General features: G+C 46.0%; 1 protein-coding gene across 1 annotated transcript in view; it reads right to left on the reverse strand.

The window, feature by feature from the left end:
- Nucleotides 1–513: 513 nt before the first annotated feature.
- The window catches only part of LOC126538326 (KRR1 small subunit processome component homolog), a 62,703-nt gene continuing 36,381 nt past the window's right edge, over nucleotides 514–26,835 (reverse strand). Inside the window, exons 6-10 of the mRNA XM_072288012.1 lie at nucleotides 17,288–17,344; nucleotides 16,387–16,557; nucleotides 11,085–11,271; nucleotides 8,808–8,860; nucleotides 514–750 (exon numbers count right to left, since the gene is read on the reverse strand). Coding sequence (XP_072144113.1) covers nucleotides 715–750; nucleotides 8,808–8,860; nucleotides 11,085–11,271; nucleotides 16,387–16,557; nucleotides 17,288–17,344 — 504 coding nt within the window. The 3' untranslated portion in view covers nucleotides 514–714. The remainder of the gene's footprint in view (nucleotides 751–8,807; nucleotides 8,861–11,084; nucleotides 11,272–16,386; nucleotides 16,558–17,287; nucleotides 17,345–26,835) is intronic.

The raw sequence follows: 26,835 nt of genomic DNA on the forward strand, positions 1-26,835 counted from the left end.
CACGAGTTGGGCCGATATTGCGAGGGAAAAAGCGAAGGAAATGGCTTCATCGAAAGATGAAGCTTGTCAATTGAGGCTGGCTGCGTGATGTGATACTCACCTCAGTTTAATTCCTTCCTCCTGGATTGCATGCATTTGTATGCACTGAGTGCTGCTGAACATCAGTCGTCACTGTCGCTTTCTCCAGCATGTGCTGCTCTTTCTGCTCACCGCATTTGAGGCTTGGGTCCGTGGAAAAACTATTACCGTCACAACAGCGACACTAGCTTCGGAGTGCCTGCATGATTATTCGTGCCTTACAACTAGCGAGCGGCGCCAGCAGGCAACACGATGAACCAAACGCAGCTGAGCGGGGTGACTAGAAAACACCGCTTGCGATACCGTGCATGGGTACATTTCCTGTGATTACTTACTTTTATAATTTTACTAGGCTTCGAGACTTCCATGTGACAGATGTGGTTGTGACAATATGTCCACTAACTTACTTCACTGACTATGACAGTAGGAAGGAGATAACAGACAATAACTTCATTTATTGGACTTAATGATTTTATACCACACACAGAACAGTGGCACATGACACAATCCAGAGCTGTACATGGGTGCACAGGATGATGGTGATGACAGTGATGGTGGCAGCTGTGCACCTAACAGGAAGGTGTCGAGCCCAGCACAGCAGCAGTGATAGTGAAAAAGCCGTCGACTTGCTGCCACTCAGCTTTGCCACTGGATCTTCTTCTCTGGTTTCTTCTGTGTAAAAGGCAAAAGAATTGCGCCAACAGGCATAGATATCAACAATACATAAGATTGAGTGTCTGTGACAGCACACAAAAAGTTTTATATGGCCAGAATACATTAGAATGACAATGACAATGGAAATTCTTAAAGGAGTATTAACGTATTTTTTACTATTAACTTTTTTGTGTTTAATGAAGGTCTTGGGCCTCTAAGCCATAGCAAAAAAATACTGGCAACCCTAAGAGCACCCTAAATAATATAATAGCTTTTCTACAGCACATTTCGGCTTTGTTACTTTGGGATTACTGTGTCATGACATAGGTGGTCAAGTGGGAGCAGTACATTGCAACATTCTGATGCTAGATCTGGCTCGCTCGGTCACCTCTGATGCTGCTACTAATTCTATAGCATTTATGATAGCTGCTTTCTGTTTCATTTTGATGGTCTTTCACTTCCTCTTGGCTCATCCATATTGTCGTGAAAATGGCAACATGGTCGAAAATGAACAGCTTGCATAGTGCAACACAAATGAAGTCTGTTGCCATAGAGCAGCATGTGGCACACAATACGGTGTCCCAACTATGCAGCTGGTCCAGGTTGGTCCATTGCCCTCACATGGCTCCGCTGTAAGAATGAAGAAGCCAGCGAACCTTGCCGCTTCAACCTGGATTGACTGGCTCGTGGCCTCTGAGGTCGTAGCGCTGCCTATGCAACCTCGAAGGCCACACCTGGCTGCACCAGCCTTCATAGCGCACCACAACGAGAGAGATAAGTGAATGCACCCGTCTTGCCTGGTGCATCCTGGTGAAGGCTGAAGGCAAAGATGCAGACTGGTGAAGGTTCGACAAAGCTAGCCATGCCCAACCTTTGCCAGCGTGCTTGGAAAGTGAGAAGATCAGTGCTGCTCGATGCATGGGCACGGGAGTTACTGCTGCACCAAACAAGGGGGGCAAACCCCGTGGAAAGCAATATACTCGGTGCGCAAAGGTTGCGTATATTTAGGTTTTGGAGACTAATCTAGTTTCATTATATTCATTGGCAGGACAAGTTTACTTCATCAAAATGAGGTTTTAATTACATGGATCTCTAGGGGATCTTAAGGAGACATTCATTTACTTCAATATATCCATTACAGTAGAACTCCCATTACGCACGTTCTAACAGCGCCAATGTTCACAACCAAAAACAAAAACGACCCAATGGAGCTGCTTTATTTTTTTATTTTTTTGCCGGTTCATGCGTTCCTGGAACATACGATTTTTCGGCCCCAACGTTCAGTACGTTGCCAAACTGCGATCGTATGATACCTCTTACAGCCACTAGATTCCATGTTAACAAGAAAATTGGTGAGGCGTGCGGGATCGAGAACAGTACATAGCTGCCCGCCGCGGCAGCTTCACCGCAATACTCCTCCGCCCGTCTCACGTGAAAGTGCCGGCGCACACTCAGTTTCTCATTACGGCACCAGCACATCTTCGAGGTAGCAGCATGCGGCATTCACAACTATCACTGCCAATCCTATTGCGACAAGCATCTTCGCCTATCTGTTTCACAGCGCGTGATTCCGTCGGAAGCGTAACGCACGCTCTTAATAGGCGATAACCGAAAGGCGTCGCCGTTCCCTGCTGCAGACTGCAATCGCATGCATTTTCCTGCCGCTAGATCCCATGTGAACAAGTACAGGCCGCGAGGTGCGCGGGATCGAGAACAGTATATAGCCGCCCGTGCCACGTGAAAACGAAGGCGTGCACAGTTTCAAATTCTGGTACCAGCACATCTCCAGCCGGGTCATTGCACGCCACATTCACAGCTATCGCCGCCAAACCTATTGCGACAAGCATCTTGTCCATCTGTTTCACAGTGTGTGATTCCGTCAGAAGCGTAACGCATGCTTTTAATAGGCGATAACCGAAACGCACCGCTGTTCCCTGCTGCAGACTGCAATCGCATATGTTTTCCGGCCACTAGATCCCATGCGAACAAGTAAAAGGTGCAAAGCGTGTGCGATCGAGAACAGTACATAGCCGCTCGTGTCACGTTAAAACGAAGGCGTGCACAGTTTCAAATTCCGGTACCAGCACATCTCCAGCCGGGTCGTTGCACGCGACATTCACAGCTATTGCCGCCAAACCTATTGCGATAAGCATCTTCAATTCTTCACCTATCTGTTTCACAGCGTGTGGTGCGTAGTGCCACTGGTAGTGTACTGCATGCTTCTATTAGGTGATAGTCCAAACATGCTGCCGTTCCTTGCTGCAGGCGGCAGCGATGTAGGCATCACGCTTCGCTTTGCCAGCATCCGCCATCGTCCCCCAGCTCGATTTTGTTTCGGTTTCACGTCGCCCTTTTAAAACACCACGCACAGGGCAACAACAAAACGTGTCTCGGGCTGCAGGAGCACCACGAGCTCGATGCACGTCGGTGTCTCATGCCGCAACAATCCGTGCGACGTTTCACATTACGTAAATGTCAATAATAGTTGTGTGACAAATTTTTTGTTACCATATTTACTCGCATAATGATCGCACTTTTTTTGTCAGAAAAATTGACGCAAATTCAGGGGTGCGATCATTACGCGGGTTAAATTTCCCGCGGAAAAAAAATAATTTTTTTTCGTCTCGCGTTTGCTGCGGGATGCGAGATTGCGGGTGCGGGACACCAAAACAAAAATGGCGGCCGGCGGAGCAAGCCGAACGCACCGAACGCGATTTTTTTTCTTCTTCTCGTGAGTACATTACGTGTATTGAAACAGTTTCTTCCGTATCAGTGATGAATAATATCGTTAATATCGGCAAGTTTGCGGCAGTAACGTAGCCATGTCCATTTGGAGGGGACAGAAACAGGTGGGCGCGCTTAGCTGCCAGTGACATACCGTATTTACTCGCGTAATGAACCCACTCGCGTAATGAACCCACCCCCCACTTTTGTCGTCGAAAATTGAATTTTTTTTTTTTTACGTCGCGTAAATAACGCGCACCCGCCCGCAGGGTCGGTGTTCAGCATGTTCGCGTTATCTCGGCTCAATTGGCCGGCGCTGTCGACTGTCGACGATCATAAAATTGTCTGATCGCGCAGTGATAAAATAAACATCATTTGAAGCCAACGATGCTGAACACCGGCGACGCGAACGCGGGTGACGCGGGCGTCGACTGCACGCTTTCGTTGATCTTTGCATTATTTCGTGCGTGCTGTGCATATTCTGCGCGTTGTGCGATGGGGCGTTACGCTAGCTACACGGCCGGTTTTAAGCTCAAAGTCGTGGAGCATGCTTTGGAGCATGGCAATCGCGCGGCTGGACGGCATTTTAGTGTAGGCCCCGTGCGTGTGCGCTACTGGAGGAATCAACAAGAGGAACTCAGAGCGACGAAGAAAGATCGCCGGGCCTTTCGCGGGCCGAAGCAGGGCAAGTTTCCTCGCGTCGAGGAAGAAGTTCTGAGCTATGTGAAGAGGCTCCGCAACGAAGGATGTGCCGTATCCCACGAGCTGATACAGAATCACGCGCGGGCCACTGCAAGAAGTCACAGCATTGCCGCGAGTGAATTTAAGGCGAGCAGTGGTTGGACGACTCGTTTCATGCGCCGGAACGTGTTGTGCCTCAGTGCAAGCGATATGAGTGGAAGCGTGGATTCAGATAACGAGCCCGAGTGAGACAGACCATAAGCAGCCAGCAGCATGAAAATAAAAATGAATTTTTAATTCACATTCATCGCGTACGTGTTTTTACTATAAAGGTAAGGTTGGGATTGCGATTTTCCTATCTTCATTGTGACATGAAATTTCGACCTAAAAAATATCTAAATTTTTTTTCCCCGCGTAATGAACCCTCCCCCCAAATTTATGTCAACTTATCTGGAAAAAAGGTGGGTTCATTACGCGAGTAAATACGGTAGAAATGCATGGCCGACGTGCTGCGGAAACTGCGGCATCTGTCTTCACTACTATCCCAATACGGCACGTTTCCGCTAAGGGTGGGCGAATATCTTAGCTGTGTTACAAGCGTCGGCGTATGAATAGGGTACACCTTTAACGTATCAGAGTAAACGTGACTACTATCATTGCCGCGCGCGATTTGTTGCGTGCTCACGAGTGCAAAAGCAGATGAAAAGAATCGAAATGCGCCTTTATTGTTTTTGTTGACATCAACCATTATAAAGCCAACCCATAATAAAGGCGATTTTGGTTGTACCTCATTTTGTCATGGAAGTGCGGAAAGTGATGAAAGTAATGAAATGAGGCATCTACTTAAGAATGTTTGGTGCGTGCAGGCCGCTTGGCTTGTCTTGAAGAGTCGTTCGCGTAGCATTCGACAGATGGTAAGCGCGATCATTATTAGCTAGACTTAGCACACGAGATATCGCTGCGGCAAGTTCGGGGTGCGATCATTACGCGGGAAATAAAAAAAATCGAATTTTGCCGACAAAATTTAGGGGTGCGATCATTACGCGAGTGCGATCATTATGCGAGTAAATACGGTACTTCTGATCGTACGTTATCCCGGTTAGTACGTTTTCTCTCACGATTTTTTTACCAAGATGCATGAACGAGGTTCTACTGTATTTCATTACAGTGGAATCACGATGATACGATCACGGCTAATACGAATTTCTGGATGATACGAATTTTTCTGTGGTCCAGGCCGAGCCCCATTACTTTGCAACATGCTAGAGAATGGTTGTTACGAATCGAATCAATTTTCGAGCCGCGTCGGTTGATACGAAAATTACCGAAGACACTTTGGAAATTTGAAAGTGTGATTGGCGAAAGCCAGACGCTGCTGCCGTCTGTGCTCCGCTTCCCTGGCTTTGCTGTTCGGTGAAATGGCCGGTCGCTGCTGCCGTCTCCGCTCCAATTCATTCGCTTTGGTGTTCGGCGATATCGCCTGTCGCTGCTGCCGCTTTCATTCTGCTTCCCTGCCTTTGGTACCCGGCAATCTAATCAGTCGCTGTTGGCGTTTCTGTTCTGCCTCCCTTGCTTTTCCATCTGGTGACATGTTCATTCGTCGCATGCGCATTCGCTCCTTGTTATTCTGGCGTTTGGTGTTGGGGAATCCGTCGTCCGCTGCCGCTTCCCCAAACTGCTTGGCGCGCAATCACTGGGCTGCTTCGGAGCTATGGGTCTAATTCACTCGACTGCAATGAGACGTCTGACAAAGGAGCGGCGGTGCCCACCGCCGACACCCGCGCGCTCGTTCTAACGCTACTGTGTGATGTCACGGTTGCTATGCGCAGCTGCGCCCCCGATCGGCGCGCCGGTTGCTAAGGGGGGGAAGAGGTTGCACCGCTGCGCGGAGGAGAGGCCACAGTTGGCACGATTCCAGCGCACGGATGGACGCGACTGTGAGCATGAGCCCACCGACGGCAGTGAAAGAGAACAGCGCGCAGTTACGCGGTTTCTCCCTCTCTCTTTTGGTGCGGAGGGGTGGACGCGGCGCCGGACAGCGCGGAGGCCGCGACTGGGCGCGAAGAGTTTGAAGTGGTGCCACTTTTGTTGCTTTTGTGTTTTTCCTCCTTCTCTGCGTGCCATTGGACGGAGTGGCTGCTGTGCTTCGGGCTGCGTTCTTTGTGTTAGACGTGGGCGACGGCGAAGGACCACCACCGGCAGCTAAAACGCTGCATACGCTCGAAGTTCTGAGGCGTGCTATGGCTGCGGATGAAATCAGCCACGGCATGTGCACGGTTTTTAATGGATTTGAACAAAATCTGCTAAATGACCTGTCAAAGAAAAAGAAGCAGAAGGAGATTAGAGACTTTTTCTTCAAGAAATAAATGCTTTTTACGTACGTGTGGCTGAATGAGTTCACCTCTGACTCTTTAATTTAGCTAGTTTTGATTGTTTCGATGATACGAATTTCGGCTAATACGAATATTTTTCGTGGCCCAGTGAGATTTGCATCATCCAGATTCCACTGTATAACAATGTTCAAGCATACTTGCGCCAACTTGTTGGTATAAATATGCTTCTACAAACTTCTCTTCGCTCGCACCTATGGATTAGATTTTTGGCACAATAGAAAAACAGCAAAGCAAACTTTCTAGTGGTGGTAGACATGTGCTGGAATTTTTTTTATGACCTTTCTTTTTTCCCACTTCGCATGTCAAGCAATGCAGAGCTTGACATGCGAAGTGGGATGTAAAGGATGATGGGTGTAAAGGATGATGATGACAGTGACGGTGGCAGCTGTGCATGTAACAGATACACAGTAAAACCGAGTTAATTTGAACTTGGTTTGTTCGAAATCCTCCATAATTCGAAGGTTTTCGGCAGTCCAAACAGTTTGCATGCAAATTTTGCCGGATAATTTGAACAGCCAGCATGCCCATATCCGGATAATACGTCAGTTTAAACCATGGCTTCCGTGATTTTTCCGTGCCTCCGTGATCCGCAGGGGTAACAGTGAATTGCGGCGTACTGTAAGCAGACTGGAGGACGCAGCTAACTACCGCGCCGAGCAGTCACGCATCGATGACTAACGTATTTACACGATTGTAAGTCGACCACTTTTTTAAAATTTGAAAATCTGAAGTGGGGGGGGGGGGGGGGGTCGACTTACAATCGAAACCAAACCATGGCACTGCCAAAAAAGCGAGAACAACGGGAGCAACAACGTACTAGTTAGAATTTTATGTTTGCTCTATGGCCCTACCCGTAGCTTTTCGCTATCCCGCGTGTTTGTTCGCTTTTCAGAAAGGTTTTTCAACATTTTTGAGAGTTTTACAATGCACACAACACTCATGAGGGGGTGTCGATAGTTGATGGAAGCGCCGCTGTTCCATTCGCGGCGGCACCCTCAGAATGGAGGCGCTTGCGGGGAGTATCGATAGTTCATGGAAGAGCACTGCTCCAGGTTTCTCTTTGCCTGTTGCGCTTAGCTTTCTTTATAGTTTGACGAAAGGCATTGGTTCGGCGTGTTCCACTTGACTGCCGGCTACGTGCTACTTCTATGCTTCCTCAGTCGTCATGAGTGCTCCAGGCCCACTAATCATTCGGCACTCGTTCACAGCAGCGTTCAAGAGGGCTGCCATCCTTTACGCCGAAGAAACAAATCACTGCACAGCGGGCCGCAAGTTCGATGTTTCTGAACAGGCGGTGCGAGAGCGGCGACTGCAGCGAAGCAAAATTTTCACCTGTGACGGCAAGTGAGGAATTTCCCACGTGCTGAAGTCTGGATGCTTTCCGGAGCTGTAGGCTAAGCTTGCGGCGTACGTCGCTGAAATGCGCAATCGGTCCCTGCCAGTGAAGTGCGACATGGTCATGAAACAAGCCCGGATCTTCGCCTTTTAAGGACCTGCTCCGCCGTGAGTATGAGTGGTTGGCGGCAGAAGACCGCGAAATTACGCCAACCGGACCTGTCAAAAGAGCCTCCCTGACGGCTGCTGTGGTTGCGTGCTTTCGGTGTGGGCTGCTGTTCCACAAGATGTCGTGGTGCGGTTGTTTGCCAAATGTGAAATTTCGCAGGACGACGACGCGCTATGGGACTGTAGCAACGATGAGGATGGCAGCACTAGTGAAGATGAGTAGTCCAGCGACCATGTCAGCTACTAATAAATTTTCGTTATCGAATGCGCCCTCAAGTATGCTCTTTTTTTTTTTTTTTCCTGTCACCCGATATGGGGGTGTCGACTTACATTCGAGTCGCCTTACAACAGTGTAAATACGGTACTTCAAGTGACCGTTTTTCGGGCGAAATAGGGGTGCAGTGTAGATACAGCCACATTTCGTACGTTTATTTCTCGTTTTTCGTCCATTTTTTATAATTCGAAAACCCGGTTAATTCGAAGATTTTTCGCGGTACGACGGATTTCGAATTAACGAAGTTAAACTGTATGTCAAGCCCAGCTCAGCAGCAGTCATTGTACAGCAGGCACGTTGAAAATCGTCACTCCCGCTGGGACCATGGTGTTTAATACTAACCCACCAATGAACACAAACCACTAATTTGCTGGTACACCAATGTGAATGTCGTCCTGCAATCATGAACTTAAAGTAGTGAAAGAACCCAGAAATGCAATAAACCTGACAATCTTTCTTTGACCAAAATTTATCGTGATTTATCGCAGAGACGGCGGTACCTTTGATGATGCCTTCACTTTCTTCTTTAAAGCCTCAATGTCCACAGGAGTCGCTGCATCAGAAACATTGAAACATAGCACACAATCATCTCACTTGACCAAATCACAGTCACGCATTGCAACAGTGAACTTCACAACAACAGCTTGTTGACACTGGCAATGCAGGAAGAGTATGTCGGAGATTTACGAGAGAAATCTAGGACACAACTGCAAATTTCCAAACAGGCTATGAGAAATGGTCCAGGGAAATCAAAGGTCTCCCAAGAGGCTGATAGACAACAGGCAGATAGCAGAGATGCAAGAAGTGTGCATAGTACACTGCTCATTCCAGTTACAAGCAAAATAAGGAGAATCGCCAGACAAAGCTGCTTTACCAAAAACTAATGGCCTTCATTTTAAGTACCGATGGAGAGTGATAGGTTCCTACTGCACTCCTGAGTCTTCGTTATATTTGCATAATAGTAACATGAAATATAGTCTCTCAACAAAGTCACGCTCGTGAATAGAGGAATTGCCACCTTCAATGTTTTTCTAGAAACAACTCGCAACTCGACATGAAGAAATAGATTATGTGAATGTTTGTAGCGCATACACTTTCAGCTTAAAATTCTCTTTATAAAGATCCTTATGACTGCACAGTGACATTCACCCAGCAGGCATTATGCTAAAGCTTTGCAGGTAATTTGGATGACATGGTGCAAGTCATGAGTACTTGTTTCACATTGACCATTCAGTTATGGGCACATATTCTACTGTATAAGCCATGTTTCTTTCTTTTTTTTTGACCAGTGTGTTTTATATTTATTACACATGCAGTGAAATCTTGGTTATATGAATCTATTGGGGTGGCCCAAAATATTGTGTCACCCAAGAACGTTAAAAAATGAGGAAATTAAGGGGATGCTGCAGTGAAATGGCCAACTTGCTTAAAATTCCCTAATTTCATTTTTTCCGCAATCCTAAGGCCTTCCTTTATTTCATGGCACAATATTCTGAAATGTTCAGCACAATTCCAGAAAATTGCATTTCTTTCGTGTGCTGTCATAGAAATTGGGAAGAAAATCAGGCTTCGGTAAGTGCTATCACACTGCTGATTGTGTGAGCACGGCTTTCCGCTGACGCAGTGCCACCATCTTGCTATCACTGAAAATACAAAAAATCGGAGGTTCACATAGCTGCAGCACTGCATTTCTCCATGCAGAAATAAAAGCAAGAAAACAGAGCGTGAGAAGGGACACTTAGTGTCGCAATTCATTGCAGCAGTCATGTGGCATACAGGGAGCACTTCTATTCGCTGACATGAATTTAAATTACCTTGCTGTGAATTTAAATTACACTTGCTCCACGCACATTTTGGCAGCAACGAGCTGTGCATTTCGCATGTTTCAAGGCCAAGATTTCAAGATCTGCCAAGCTATCCAGAGTTTCCTTCATTACTTTGAACTGCCGGCTGATGGTGATAAGGGCATGATTTGCTCAAGATAAGGAAATCTGTTTACTTTACGGCAGCGAGGCTAGTACTTTGTATCATGCAGTCTGAAGGGTGCAAATGTAGTAAAGTTTCGAATTGTCATCTAACCCGAGGTAGGATGAAAGACGTAAAATACAGAGATAAAGCTACCCATGGATGCCAATACCACTAGTCTTGCTGATGCGGCATGACTGCGTCACATGTGATTGCCAGCTTTTGATAAAGTTGCAAGGTGTTTGAAAACGACCGCAAAGTTGCATAATACTGCACAAAACAATTTCTTTCTTTGTTTATTTATTATGGAGCAGGAGCGACGGAGTGACGTAGGTCATCCTGGCAACTGAAATGCGACCAGTGCATAGGCACGGCCACTTCGTCGATCACGCCAGGACGTCCTCGCCAGCTCCGCCAGGGATGGCGCAGCGGCTCAATTGTTGACGCCAATTGCCATGACACAAAAAAGAAGTTTGTAACATAGGAAATATAGCATGTTGTAAGCTAACGAACTTGGGCCAAGAATTTTGAAAATTTTGTATCAGGCGTAATTGCATTACCGAGATTTTACTGTAGTCCATAAAAATTAATAATGCCATTCGTACATGGGAAGCTAACACAAGCAGCAGCTGTAGCATTGAGCGTTGCTCACATCTTCAAGCATGAGGGCCTTACAACACTGAAGATTTCCAAATGCATCTGCAAGTCAGCAGTTGCTATAAAAGAGCCCGAGTTAGGACTCTGTGCAGTAATCGGAAACAGCAAACCCTTATCCATACTCAGCCAACACAAGTGAGGACAGCTGCGCTCACCTTCCTTGGCTGCTGGTTGCTTCTTGGGCACATATTTGGGTTCCGGAGGCGGCTGGAAGGACTTGCTGCGGCGTTCCTGGCGCTGGGCCTCGGCCTCGGCCTTGGCCTGCTCCTTCTCCTGCTTTTTCTTGGTCTTGCGCTCACGCTCCTTGAGGAAGTACTCGCCCGAGGCAAGCTCCTTGTCCATCTGTTCAATGCAAGAAAAGACCACGGGGCTTGGCAACAAAGCAAGTGCTTCTAAACTGGGTGGGAGAAACAAGTTTGATGCTGCTTACAAGAACTAAACTTTGTTCCCCAAAAAGTAAGATTCACCACGATATCAACCGACTGGTGGCAGCAGTGTCGCCGCATCAGAGCAGACAGGCAGTTGGTAACGCGCATGGAAACATACACAGTGCACACATTGCTGAATGCGATCTGGGTAGAGTTATTGGTATTTAAACTTCCCAACTGCACTGAACTAGTGATAATAATTGGAAGAGTAGAAACTTGGGTGAGTTTGTACAACCATCTGTCAGCTACACAGCAAGAAAAAACATAGACACGAGGTAAAGAAAAGAAGAAACAAGCACATGGGCCCGCACATGCATTTAGTTACTCTTCCTTTCCCACTCTTGGGTATAATAAATTTCAGTATTAAGTCAGTGCTCCCCCTCTCCTTTCTTCACCTTGTGTCTACATTTCTCTATGCTGTGCAGCAACCCCTCACACCTCAAAGCAACCGGCATGGTAAGAGTGATAACATATGTGAAGACAGTATTACCTGACAATGTCACATACGAACTTCAACTGTACAAGGATATATTACAGTACCTTTTTGAAGCCCAATGTATATGCCGAGTTTGATAGCTAAAAATTCTGATGCATGGAAAACTTAATACAAAACCCATGGTAACATTTTAATGTGTTAGCATTCTTTGGGTATTTCAGACACTTTCCGGGGGCTATCTATCTATGTGTATATCTATGTCTGTATCTTATTCCCCACCTAGTCGGCTCACTGGGTAGTCGGTCATCGTTAGCGTATCAGGCTACTGTGCTGAGGCAACAGGATTCGAAACGAACCATCGGATCAACTTGCGCCACGGAGTATGTGCCACTGTGTACATACATGCCTCTCTTATTTATTTATTTATTTTATTTACAATACTGCAGGCCCAAGCTGGGGCCCATGCAGGAGGGCTATCAAAAAGGTTTGCACAAGCACTAGTAAAAACATCAAACAGAAATCATCACAGATCATGAAGAGAGGGAAAAAAATAATACAAACATGACACATTAATGAGCACCTTATGGCCGTGAAAACAATTATAAACATTGCAACTTTAGAAAAAACAGTCCTTGGGTTCAAGTTAGGAAAGAAAGAAAAAAAAAAGCAAGAAGAAAACAAAAGAAAAGCGCGCCACATTATGACATTAATGCGTCGAATGAGTCACTGTTCTAAAAGATACATAGCGGCAAAGCGTTCAAGTCTGTAATCGTTCGTAGAAAAAAATGAAAACTTGTATGTGTTAGTACGTGTTCTAAATGACGTTATCGATTCAGCATGATGCTTTCGAGTCAGTCGTGACATCAGAGGTTCACAGTCGTGACATCAACAAAACTCTCTCACGCCGACATGGGTGAGAGAGCTGGTGATAACAGTGGAGATGATCTTTTATGCTGACTTGTAGTACTGCACATGTGCCTCTCAGTCTGTGCTGGTCTTCGACGAACCTCTTTGATATCAACTTGGGTCACAGGGCAAGCGCCAGTAGGCGTGTGCCGCTGTTCAATGAATGTGTTTGATGCTAACTTGGGTAACCAGATATGTGTCGCTGGAGATGTGGCACTCTACAATAGCAAGATCCCTTAAACATTTCTGATGCTGAGTGGAACTGAACCCAGATGACAAGGGTTCCCCAAGAACAGCATCCCGACGCATTAGCAGGCCGTACCACACGTGCACCGGGCATGTGCCGCTTGCTATACATGCCTTTCACACCAACGCTTTAGCAAGCTGCGCAATGAATTCAATGGGTATGCACCTCTCTTTAAAGAACCTCTCGCCAACTTGGATGACTCAGTATGTGCCACTGAGTATGCGGCAAGCGAGGGAACAATTCTCAGCGTCCACAGGCACCAGCGTGCCACGCTTCTCGTCTCGGAGGCAACGCGCAGACTTCTCGGCAGTGCCAGCCACTAGCTGGCGCAGCGTGTCCAGAAAAAAGCGACAGAGGGGAGCCCAGTTGCCGCATGAAGCATTTCTCAGCATTTGTATGCACTGATGCTCCATGCATTTTGAAGGCCATGCGCAGGCTTCGCAGCAGCGGCGCTAGATGGCTCCGAGTGTTCTCAGGGAAGCATGAAAGGGAAGTACACTCCTCACACATTACTCGTTTCAACGGTGGCAATACGTTGTGTCACCATACTGATTCAATGCTAAACACATGACTGTCAACAGTCATCGTGATATGTTTTCTGCCGCAATATTTTCATATACTGGAGCAAGTGCTCAGTTGTGGATAGTTCAACAAACAGTTTACTAATTACTATACTAACTCTACTCAACATTTTCATTGTGTTTTTGGTACGAATGTGCTCTGGCTAGAAATAAAGACGAACAAGTTCTTTTGATTTTCCTCTATGTAAAATAGTGTTACGGCTTTGTAGCTTTAAGGTGCACAGGTTACACAAGTGGCAACATGGATGCATGGCGTCTTGCCATAAGTCTGATTAAAGCTTTATGGAATTCCAAATTTTCAGCAATAACTAACATACTAAAACAAAGTGTCGCTAAAGCATTGCCTGCATGTCCTGCAGTGACCCATTTGTCTTTATAATGGCATCAAATGTTTTCTAGGATGCGCTAGGCACAAAAATAAAGAAAAAAACATTGACATGGTTGTGGTGAGCAGAGAGCATGAGGATCATGCAGGCCACACTAAACATGGACAGTGACTGATCTCATTATGGTGCAAAACAACACTGCAAGGCCTCACACTTCTGCTCGTCAAAAAGGCCAGAGAAGTCGTAATGACTGCCACAGAAATATCCAAACCGATATCTTCAAAAGATATGCACACCATTCAAGCCTTTATACTACAAAATGCTTTAGCTTGTCCACAAACTTATTATACTAAGTTTATGTGTACGGGAGCAAGAACATTGGTGGCAACATCTTGTGATGCTTCATCTAACCACAATGCCTTACAGACACATTTTCGTGTTACATTATGTAGGAATAAAAACATTTAAGAAGGCAATATGTTTACCATTACGGCCTTGCAGAAAATTTACACTAGCAGCTGAGTAGAATACACTTGGTTACTGCAATATATTAGCTTTGTGTTTGTGTTGCCGAGCTCTGCATCATGGCATCACAAACCTGGCTGCTCACGTTTACGCCTCCGGCAACTCAGTAATTTGCGAACAGTAAGAAATTTTCGGAGGAACTAAAAGTCTCTAATACAGACGCACTACAGGCTAGCAGATGATGTATGGGGCAATGCACACCAAGTGCAGTAGTGCTTGGGTCCGCCAGGCAGGAACTCTGCTTGATCTTGTAGAATATACAAGAAGTTTCTAATAGAAGTGTTTACTGTAAATTTTATGACATTAAGCAAAATGTGACAAAATTTTGGACCACATAAACTTGCCTTAGACAGTGTGGTTGTGGACCATCCTCCTAGCAAAACCTTGAGTTTGCAATACGAGTGGATGCATCATGAAACGCCAGCAAAAACGGACATGTCTGATGCCGAAGCTACAAAAAACGCTACTATTATTTCGCGCCACCAACGAAGCAGGGCACAGAATGTTGAGAACCATAGGAGCTACTAAGCATGGCCTGCGAGATTACAGTAGAATCTCGACAGTAAAAATCTCTTGGAAAGGCGAAAAAGTTTGTATCATTCAAAATTTGTATGACCCAAAAACATAAAATATCAGAGAAGTAAGAGGAGATGGTGCAATGAAATGATTGACTTGCTCAAAATGTTCTTTTTTTTCCACAATCTCATGGTGAAATATAAGGAACAAAGACACAACAGCATATGAGAAAACTAGATTTTTTTTTAGTGTGTTGTTTTCACAACTGGGGAGAAAATCGTGCTTTAAAAGGTCCTATCGCACCGTCGGTCACGCAACTGTGGCTTTCCACTGACGTAGCACCGCTCATCTTGTCATTGCTTTAAACGCAAGATTGGAGATTCTGATAGTCACAGCGCTGTATTTCTCCATGCAGAATTAAGGGCAACGAAAGCGAGTGGGAAAAGGAAAAATTAGCATCATAATTCCTTACTGCAGTCATGAGGCGTGCAGGGAGCACTCCTATTGGTTGCTTGTTTAGGGAATCTGCTGGTTTTTCTCTGCAGCAGCGAAGCTACATTGTATTGTGCAGTCTGATAAGTGCAAAGGTAGCAAAACTTTGAATATTCATCGGGCATCGGAGATGACGGAAGGCACATAATAAGGCTACCCACGAAAGTGAATGCCGTCGATCTCGCTGGTGCGGCAAGACTGGGTCGCAGCATGTGATTGCCGGCTCCTGGTTCACAAGATGTTTGAAAACATCCACCAAATTGCATGATACTGCACAAAGCAAAAGCGTTTTTTTTTTTTCTTACACGCAAGGATGGAGTCATGGTGGAGCAACATAGGTTGAGTAGAAATGCAACCAATGCATCGGTGTGGCTGCTCTACCAGTGTGCTGGGGCCTTCTAGCCAGCTCTGCCAGTGACAGTGCGGCAGCTTGACTGTTTGTATCATTCGCCAGGGCATGAAAGGCAGTTTGCAACATTAAAAATTTACGACATTAAAAGCTGATGTACTTGGGCTGGGACTTCTGAAAAACTTGTATCATTCTGCAATTCGTGTTAAGTGTGCTTATATCATCGAGATCATACTGCAGACGGCACCTCCTGTGCAATGTAAGTCTTAGATGCCATGGTCTGGGATTTGCATCGTGTCCACCAACCACCAGATGCCCACACGGTCTGTTTAGCTGCTGTTTAAAGGCTCTTAATAAGAAAATTAAGCCAATTACATGCCCTGCAGTATTGCTAAGATTACTTGTGGTACTCATTTATAATCAATTTCCCAAAAGTGACCTTTCATTTAAGTCGGCTTTCAAGGCCCATTAACAAGTGGTATGACAGAAATTACCTGCTTCACCCATAAATTACAAGCAACGGCGGTTAAGAAAGAGTTAAGCTGCAGTTCTCAAGCTAAGCTCGTACAAGCCCTCAGGCTTGGTAGCAGCAACTGCAATGCAGCTACGGCACAGAGGCAAGCCAAGGGAAGTGAGGGAAGGCTGGCGCACCTTACTCTCTGGCTGTGGTGGTGGGAAGGGCGTGTACTCGCCCTTGATGCGCTGTTTCTTGGGCTTCTTACGCTTAGACAGCGTCTGGGCCTTGAAGTGCGGCAGGAAGCGTTCCCAATTCTCGTTGCACAGCTTGGGGTCCTTGGCCAGCTCGCGCTTGATCATCAGGGCCTGACATTGGGACAGCCATGCAACAGAGAAGTCGTCATGTCGTGCAGACCGTTTGACAAGTCAGGACACCTTTTGATGCCCTTCCAAGAGCATCATTTTGATACGGGTGTCTTCAACAGTAACTTCATAACGTCTAGCATGTGGCATCGGACACAGTTCATATCTTCCACAAACATGGCACAGAGAACGCCGTTATGTTCATGTAAGTTGATTCACGTGCCATGCTCATGTCCACAAAACATATGAACAGTCCTGCACGAAGTAATGGAAAATAGGGAGCTTAAATGCTTTGGAACCAACACTGCATTTACATTTGCTTCCACCATTTTTTCGTCAATTCCTGTTAGAAAAATAATTTACCCATGAAAAAGGTAAGGCAGAAAAATATACCTGACAAATGAAATGTGAAGGGCAAACAATAACACACAAAAATGCAAAGATTAAGCTCACAAATTTTGTTTAATGACACAATTACTTTTTAAGACACAGATAATGGTGTATACCACATTGCAGTTCTAATCAAGCAGGCATTCTACAATGTTGCCACTAACTCGTCTTATGCTGCAGTTCAAAACTTCCAGAAGCTTTTGGCCGCCTGGCAATGCACAAAACTGACCATGCTGCTGAATGGGAGCCTAAGGTTGAGAAATAATGTTGCAACAGGTTTAACTTGACCCGAGCGTGTGACCTATCAGCTTTTGAACAAGGCCTGTGAGAGAGATCAGCCCACCTTGATGTTGTAGACGGGGTGGATGTTCTTCATTGTGTCTTCCACTATCTTGCGAACCTGCACAGGCCAAGTATATTCTGTGTCACAGAGGGCATATGACCCTAAACTGGGAAATCATGCAGTGGGCACAATACTCTGGTAAAGCCCACGTCAAAATTACAGCACTGATAGATCGACGGGAAGCAGAGCAAGGTGACAAGGATTCAACGTTCGAAACATGGCAGGCATATGAAACACAGACACAAGAGGATCGATAACACAAATGTTGACTATTACCTAGAAGGTCACACTGAGGTGGAAAAAAAGGAGCTTAAAGGCTGTATTTGATCTGTATTGTGTCTCATTACATATATATTTTTTACGTCGTTTTCTCTCTGTGTTTTATGTATAACACCTTGCACCAGGCAATAAAATTTCAGTTGGCAGTAAGCACTTGTCCTCGTTTTTCTTGCGTCCCTTGTCCCTGCTTCGTGCTGTATCACACAATCTAAAATGGAAAGCCAACTAGTCCAAACCATCACCCTTAAAAGCCAACTGCAATGAAATTTTGGAGGGCATAAAAAGCCTACTTTAGGATAATGTAACATAAAGAAGCCTCTGTGCAAAATTTGACGTTTTAAATAGGAGTAAAAGAGTCCCGAAAAGCTCACAGAAATAGCTGCTTTTATTGCCAAAACAAAAAGAAAAAAATATTAAAAAAAAATGCTGCCATTATCGTTCATCAGAAGTGACGCATGACTTAAGGCATGCAGCTTCTCAGCATGACATCCCAAGATAAAGTAGTCCCTGCGGCTTAATGCAGCACGCTGAGAAATCTCGAAGGCAGCGTGCCGGCACTTACATCATAGCAACAAACGCTAGGTGCAAGCGTCGTCTGCTTAGGGGCTGTTTCAAGGGGCCCCGTGACCCTTCCATAACTGGCCAGTTCTGCACCACAATGTGTTCCTTGCATTATCCCGAGGTGAATGCAAAAAGAAATACGAAAACTGACGCAGTCATACAAAAGTTATTCAACAGACAAATTGGAAATAAAAGGAGATGACAGAAAGAGGCATTCCTTTTCACATAAGCTTTCTCCCAACTGTGGCCTTCCCACAACATGCCGGCCACGCCAGTACTGAATGTGGTGCGCCATCTAGTTTAAGCTGCCTGCAAATGCACTTTCCCAAGCACAGTAAATTATCTAAATATCCATCAGATACTTGTTAATATATACGAAATTCACTTTACACACTCGGGGTGCCTACTAAATTACTTAATATATATATATTCCCTGAATTTTCCAGGTTTTCCTTGATAAAGTCAATAAAGTTTCCTGAACATTAAAAAGGAAAGTTTGAGAGTCGATACAGAGGCACAATTCACAAAGAGAATTCCACAAACAGAACAGGTTAAACAGTTTACTGCAGCACCAAAATGAGATTATGAGCACATTTATTCATGGCTTTAGAGCGTCAATTTCCTCCTGGAGAAGAAAAGCCTCATTCTGTGCTCCACTGATGAGCCTTTGCTTCTTTTTGTTAAAGCTACTTGATGTAGGTGGTCCCCCTTTTTCCTGCTTTGTTCAGCCTCAAATGCATACCGCCTGCCTTGCTTCTTTTAAAGCAAAGCTTTCTTCGCCTCTTCCTTGGACTTTTGTGCTGCTGCTGTGTTCTTGCATGCCCAGTCGCAGGATGCTTCAGAGCGTGCATATACATGGAAAGAGCCTGACAGAAAGGAAAGTCGACACGAGAAACTCGTTTGGATCTTTCCGTCGCGTGGCATGTGCACAATGCCCTCTGGAGCTCCCTGGGTGTTGCCACATTGGCCTCTTGACAACCGTGAATTATCCATGACTCCCCGCAAAGGCATTGCAGAAATTGCAGCACTTACCGTTCGACTAACGTGAAAGTCCAGAGAGGACGTTGATAGAACTCTAGAGAGGAAAGGGGAGAGGAGGCGGAGAATGGGTAGAACTGACCCAGTCGTGTAACGAGTCAATAACAGCCTTGCCACTCTCGCAGTTCCCATACAGGAGGAGAGAGTGGGAGAGGGAAAAAGATGGCGTGAGAAGGCAAGGAAACTGCGGCTGTGGGTAAATTGAAGGCACAGGACGGTGCGCTTCTGCTATTTCTGAAAAAGTAAGCACCGTACAAATGTGTCAAGTGGACAACTGATGCAGGGCATGCAGATGCAAAGCCGCATTAAATCACCGTAGGGTCTGTGCGACACTAAGGAAGAAGGCGCATGCCGAATCAACACTTCTGTGCCTCCTGCGGTAGCTTGACCACTATGGCACTGCTCGAGGTTGCAGATTCAATCCTGATCTTGGCAGCCACATTTCGGTGGGAGCAAAATACAAAAACGCTAGTGCACTTATTTAGGCGCACGTTAAAGAACATCATGGTGTGAAAATTAATCCGGAGTCTGCCACTATGACGTGCCCCTCATAGTCAGATTTTGGTTTTGGTACGTACAGACCCATAATTCAATTGAAGTTTAACACTTCAATGCAATGTGTCATGTGAGGCAATGATAATGCTCAACCCTCTCAGAGATTACGTACAATGGTGCACACCAATGCTTCAAGCAAACACGTCTCCCTGTGTGTTCGATGGACTACGCAGACAAACAGCAGTGGTGTACACAAGGTAACGTTTAACATCAACTGCCCACTCTTGCATTGGACTAAACGCTTAAGAATATAAGCTCTCACCATCAACATCACCGCTAATAATTGTCGATCAAAGCAACCAGAACAGAAAGCTTTGCTTACATCGATTCCCACAGTGCGTGGAATCTGCATATTTTTTCTTGAGGTCCCCCTCCCACACAGATTTCACCACGTAACATTTCCACCATACTGTCTGTTATGTCAACACTGGCTACACCACCTGCTGCTGAAACTCCATCATACACTACTCTCTGTGCAATTAGACATTCTTCTTTCAGGTTCTCTATGAGGCACTCTTTATTTACAGAAAAGCCGCTTTCAATGACAGCATTGCCATAGGACATGGTGAGGATGATCTTGACAACGATAAACAACTCCTCATGGTTTCGTGAGCACAGCCCAACCCACAAGGTGTACGGTCTCTGTGCCATACTACCAAAGTTCTTCAGAAGTAGCTCTGCAGAGTTCAGCGAACTGACTTGCACATAGGATCGGTGTGCCGGCTCTGCTTCCAAGCCAGTCAGCCACCGGTGCTCTGTGAGTATTTCCAGCACAAGTGCTTGTTTTAAGGGTGAAATACTTTTAGCTGCCGTTGTGGGCTATCTTCAAGTGACCTTGAGCCAAAAGCCAGAGCCGTTATCCGGGCACTCAAACGAGAACATCCGGGCAAGTTTGCGAGAACAAAATATGATCATCCGGACAACCAGTCAAAACATAATGTAGTCTCTAGCCCTCAACCCTTTGTACAGGACAACATTACATAGAGTAGTTACTGCCCAAACAAGTTAAAAAAAAATTGCTTCTGAGTTCTTCGCCGGAAGTGCTGAGAATTTTAACCAACTTTCGTGAAGACCAAGGCGTTCACATTATATGGGCACCCGCACACTCCTCCCTTCCCGGGGAAGAAATAGTGCACAATCTGGCTCAAGAACTGACAGGCCAAGCAGGTGACATGCAAATATTGGGAACGGAGAGTGACCGGATGACCAGCTTTAACGAGATCACCAAACACTATAAATTCGGAAAGGCCAATTTCCCCCCAGCACACTCCTCGTTAACCTATACGGCAAGCGACGGCATGGAAGCTCTTACCAACAGATACATATCCGAACCTGGTGGCCTACCACCGCTACTACCCGGACTTTTACACAGATAGATGTAGCTTCTGTCAAGAAAGGGTGGACCTACAACATATGGTTTGGGCTTGTCCTCGGACAGCGATACAGAATAAAATACACAAGGCCAGAGAGCAGTGGGAGACCGCATTGCTCAGCTGTGCACCGGAATGCCAACTTAAGGCAATCCAGCAGGCCGAAGATGCCGCCAGAGGCTGAAGGCTTGAGGCCATCATCTAGGTAGAGAGGCCTAGGTCTCAAACCTGCTGTCCTAAAACAAAGTTTATTTTTCCTCCTCCTCTGAGTTCTTCATGATGCTTGTTCACGGTATCACTCAAGCTGTAACTTCCAGTACATGGAAGTTTTATTTTGCCAACCTCCACCGAGAAGACGCAGTCCGGATCCAAGCAACTTGTTCCTATCATTAGCTTGTAGTTTAGAGGCGACCTTTCCACAATCTTCTGCGAGTACACCATCAAAAAAGAAATGCATTCCTTCTTGAAAGTAAGCAGTGCAAGTGGAGATGGTTTTGCAGCTTTTCAAAGTTCCTTTTGGCCAACATAAAAACCAACAAACCATGAAACCAACATCAAAAGCTTTGACAGAAACGATGTTCTCACACCAAATCTATTTTAATAAGCAACTTGAAGGGCATGTCAGCAGCGTCTAAAATGTCTTTAGTTTAATGATCCCTCCCAACAGCGACTGTACGATAGCCTACAATGCTGCAGAAAGGAAGGCAACCATCAGATTGTCTGTCTAAAATTCGGCCTGGAATGGCTTCAATGCCTTGGCCACTGATGGCATGAAAGCCAGTTTTGCCAGAAGCATTGTGTCAGCGACTATCAACTGTGGCGTAGCTGGTGCATGTTGGCTTGCTCTTGGCTTTAGCTGAACACACCACATACTTTATCAAGTTTGGTAGAGACGAACCCGGCTATATCGAACTCGCAAAGAAACGCCTATCAGTTCTATATAGAGCATAATTCGATATAAGCCTGCTAATAACTGGGTGTCATAAAAGCACATACCATGTATAAAATCACTTTATTGATGAAACTAGCTTAGTTTAGCATGAAGTGGTCCTGCATTTTCTTCTGCTTGGACAATTTTGCTGCCTGCGACGTACGCACTTCTCCACATTGACTAAGGAGTCAGAGCAGCTGAGGCCGCAACCTTCGGCATTCGCGCAGAAGCACCAGACTAGTTAGTGCAAGTGCATCAACCACTTCGGAAGATGTGGGCAAAGGACCATCGTTGCTTTCCTCATTGTGCCCACTTTCACTTGTGCTTGGTATGATGTCTGCAATATAGTCTTCATTTTCGGGCTCTCCCGTGGTCGCAACACCATCATCTGCACTCACAAACTTGTCCATCACTGATTTGTCAACAGCTTCCGGAAATCCTGACAGCTCGCTCTAAACTTCGGCAACACTGACAACGGCTTCGTCGCATTTATCAGAATTTAATCATCATTGAGCACGTGGAAGTGGGCACGGCTGAAACAATTTCAGGTGAACCGCTTGCATACAGCCGTCCGTCCGCGTCAGGCGCCACCGGGTCGCTAGTTTGGCCACCTTAGCCCTAACCTCCCCCTTATGCCATAGATTTAATATGTCTTATTCTTCACGATCGTGCTGAGAGTGCTCATCGGAATCTTGCACGCTGCAGGGACATCTGACTGCTCACCGCGTTCGACCCGATTTATGATTTTGAGCTTCATGACGAAAAGCGAATTTGCCGCTTCATCACGGCAACACTGCGGGAGAAAGCCCACAATGCGCACACACAATAGACAGCTTTAGTACAGCGTACGCTGTACCATTGAGTACGCTATAAAATTGCGGGTCATCATTGCACATGCGCAGAACGCTAAACGACCCATAGTGCATAGCGTACGCACGCTCTTTCTCAGATTTAGCACTAGCGTTCTTGCGTGGTTTGCAGAGTTTGCGTGAAACATGGCAGTGGTCCCGGCTGCACGCTTCGAATTGAATTTGGCATTGCTTTTGTAAAATGCATTTCGTTCATAGCAAATGATTGTGTAAACGGCTTTTGCTTAGTCTCAGGCCGCTTCGACGACAGACTATTAGGGATAACCTTGTGGTGTTTTAGAGATCGCTTCTCATTTCGAACGAATTGAAGCCTAACGAAAGAAACATTCGAGATGTCAGCACCACCTATCGCTACAGTCGGGAAATAGCCGCAATGACAGCATATGGCCTCTGAGATCCAAAGATCTCGCCAGCCAAATAAAACTAAAATATGTGCACTGCTTAGCGTACGCTACACTATAGCCTATAGCGTACGCTATAAGTTGCGTACGCTAAACTAAAACTGTCTAATGAACCAGGAAAGCAGTGAGACAACTCGCACTTTCGCCATCTTGTACGACGAGTGCACAAGAGCCTCTGATTGGCTGTCTGAGCAAGCGCTGCGGGCGGGCAGGCCAGGATAATTTTTTGCAGGATGGTATCGACGGCTCGCACGAGGAAGCGCGGTCATGGTAGAGAGAGCGGTTGGATGGAGCCGCGCCGCTGGGTTTCCCCGCTACCGCGAGGGAAAGCCAACTTCTGGCGGCACTTCTTCCGCCGCTTGACGTTCATTATATCGGGAGTCGCTGCTATTTTTGTTCAATGTATGCGTAATTTTTGCTATATATACTCATTGTAACTATACCGTGTCAAGAAATTGTTCTATATATAGAATGATTCAATGTAAACGGGTTCGACAGAGTCAGGTTCGACTGTAGTATACTTGCTTGAAAAGATCTTGAAACCACGATGCCGTTTTCAAGCCATCAAACCGCACATAATTTGAGAGGAAACAATGTGCTTGCTGTGATGCGAGTGTATTCAGCACGGCGCACTGGAACACTTGAAAAGGTTATAAATGCTACCCAAGAAGACTACCAAATTCGAGCCAGTTGCTGCATGGCCTGTTTTGAAGGCACCATGGACCATGTGCAAGCCACAGCTTCAAATGTCCAAGATTTGTCCCTGTCGTGACAACTGGGTTCTTCCTTAGGGTATCTAAAAAACTTGAAGTTCACATCTGGCCCATCCATTGACAGTTGCAATATCTTGTGCTTTATATCCTCTATGGCTTTCTTGAACGCAAATGTTAGGTCTTCAGAACAGGAGAAAACATGAAGTCAGGTACTGAGTTTTTACAGTAGCATCAGTTGAATCCTAGCATCTGAACAGCACATCCATTTGTTCTTTCTGTGCTACTTCGTTTAGCGATTCATGGAATGCTACATCTGTAGCAAGAGCTGATGGCAGCTTCTTTCGCAAGAATGATGCAATTCTGTAACAGATAGTATCCCCATTGTCTTTTCTCCATTGTACTTCTGTGGCAATTTCACAAGACTGCAACATCAATGGAAAGGGCGGCGCCGATGATGCCACGGAACGGAGGGATGCATGAGTCATTACAGCATTCACACACCATATAATGTCAGCCTTCACAACACCTTTCTTCAATAGAAAACCACGTACCAAGATGTGTGCAGGAGCTGATGTAGCAGGAGGCATCGATGAGGGGCTTGCTCTCCTCGCCCCTTCGTCGATGTTCATTGCGGTTGACAGGGCTGCACTGCTTAACTTAACAAAAGCCATTTTGTGGGCCTTCATGGCTTTCTTATGCTTTATAGCGTGGCTAGACATCGCAGTTTTTCTCATGGTGCTCAAGCAAAATACGTGTAATATTTCTGCAGACGATCCTTGAAAGGTTTGTTCATGCAGACATCAAGTGGCTGCAACTGGGCCGTCATGTCACCCAGTATGACAGCAAGGTCCGTGTTCGCTGGGGCTAGCACAGCCTTCACGTTGTCGGTCAAGTGCCCACGGTAAGAGTCGACGACAAGGAGCGAGTTCTTTGTCAAAAGGGCTCCTGGACGCCGTCGCCACACAATCTTAACCCACTCTTCCACCATCGCACCCGTCATCCACCCGTTCTCATTTGCCCGCACAATGACATTTCTTGGGAATGTTTCCCGAGCAGGCAGCGTCTTCCTTTTAAATAAAATATAAGTAGGAAGTTTATGTCCATCAGCTGTGCAGCACAGCATCGCAGTTGCGCGCTGCTTCTTGTAGCCCGCAGAGTGCACCTTCACCTCCTTGGCACCCTTTTCATTCACGGTGTACCCCACTGGCATATCAAAATGCACAGCCATCTGGTCGGCGTTGCCAATTTGCCCAAGGTTGTAGCCTGCTGCTTCTTTCTTTCGCAGCACGTAGCACTGAAAAGCTATCAGCTTTTCTTCGAACTCGCTTGGCAGCTCCTGGGTGATTGAAGTGCGAGGTAGGAGGCTGAAGCTGAAGCGCTTCATGAATTTCTGAAGCCAGCACCAGCTGCCTTTGAAATCCTTTAGCGTTAGGCCTCGATGCCTCGAAAGTCTCCTAGCTTTCACTTGGAGAACTTCTGTTGTCACTGGAAGGGCAGCTGCTCTCTGTGTCCGAACAAAGTCGGCCAAAACTGTCTCCACTTCGTGGTGACGGCCTTTCTTTGGCCCGCTACATGCCATCCTCGTTGCGGCGCACGCAATAAGCTTTTGTTGTTGTCCCCTCCAACGATGGATGTTTTTCTCATCGATGCCGAAGTCCTGCCCGGCTTAAAGGTTCGACGATGCCCCTGCGGCTATCACAACTTTTCGCTTGAAAGCGGCACTGTAGTGGCATCTCCTGCTTGGTGCCATCGCGATAACACCACGCCGCACACCGATATGGCCGACACGACACAGGTCAAAATGGGGACCTCGCTTGTGTACGGTTGGCTACTGGCACGGCTTGTAGCGGCTGCGATACTGACTTTTCTAGATGGCACTAGCTATGCACCATATTTAGCAGTTTCAATGAAAAACTGGTGCGTTTCTTAAAATACTCAAATCTAAGTCGACCCTAGAGCTTGAAATATGGTTATTTGAAAAAAGCTATCGGCCTAGATTCGAATAAATATGGTAATTACCGTATTTACTCGCATAACGATCGCACTCGTGTAATGATCGCACCCCTGAATTTTGTTGTCAAAATTCGACTTTTTAAATTTCTCGTGTAATGATCGCACCCTGAACTTGCCGCAGCGATATATCATGTGCCAAGTCTAGCTAATAATGATTGCGCTTACCATCTGTCGAATGCTATGCGAACGACTCTTGAAGATAAACCAAGCGGTCTGCATGCACCAAACATTCTTAAGCAGATGCCCCATTTCATCCCTTTCCGCACTTCCGTGACAAAAAAAAAGGAGGTACAACCAAGCTTGCCTTTATTATGTGTAGGCTTTATAATGGTTGTGGTCAACAACAACAACAACAATAAAGGTGCCATTCGATTCTTCTCATGTGCACTCGTGGGCACCCAACGAATTGCGAGTGGCAACGATAGCAGCCACGTTTACACTGATACGTTAGAAGTGTACCCTATTCATATGCCGATGCTTGTAACACAGCTATAATATTAGCCCACCCTTAGTGGAAACGTGCCGTATTAGGATAGCAGTGAAGACAAATACCGTAGTTTCCACAGCATGCCCACCTTGTGTTTCTATGTCACTGGCAGCTAAGCGTGCCCATCAGTTTCTGTCCCCTCAAAGTGGACATGGCTACGTTATTGCCGGAAACTTGCCGATATTAATGATATTATTAATTACTGATACGGAAGAAACTGTTTCAATGCATGTAATGTACTCACGAGAAGAAAAAAAATCGCGTTTGGCGTGTTTGACTTGCTCTGCCGGCCGCCATTTTTGTTTTCGTGCCCCGCACTACATACAGCGGC

Source organism: Dermacentor andersoni, chromosome 4 (genome assembly GCF_023375885.2).
Source record: "Dermacentor andersoni chromosome 4, qqDerAnde1_hic_scaffold, whole genome shotgun sequence".
Taxonomy (NCBI): domain Eukaryota; kingdom Metazoa; phylum Arthropoda; class Arachnida; order Ixodida; family Ixodidae; genus Dermacentor; species Dermacentor andersoni.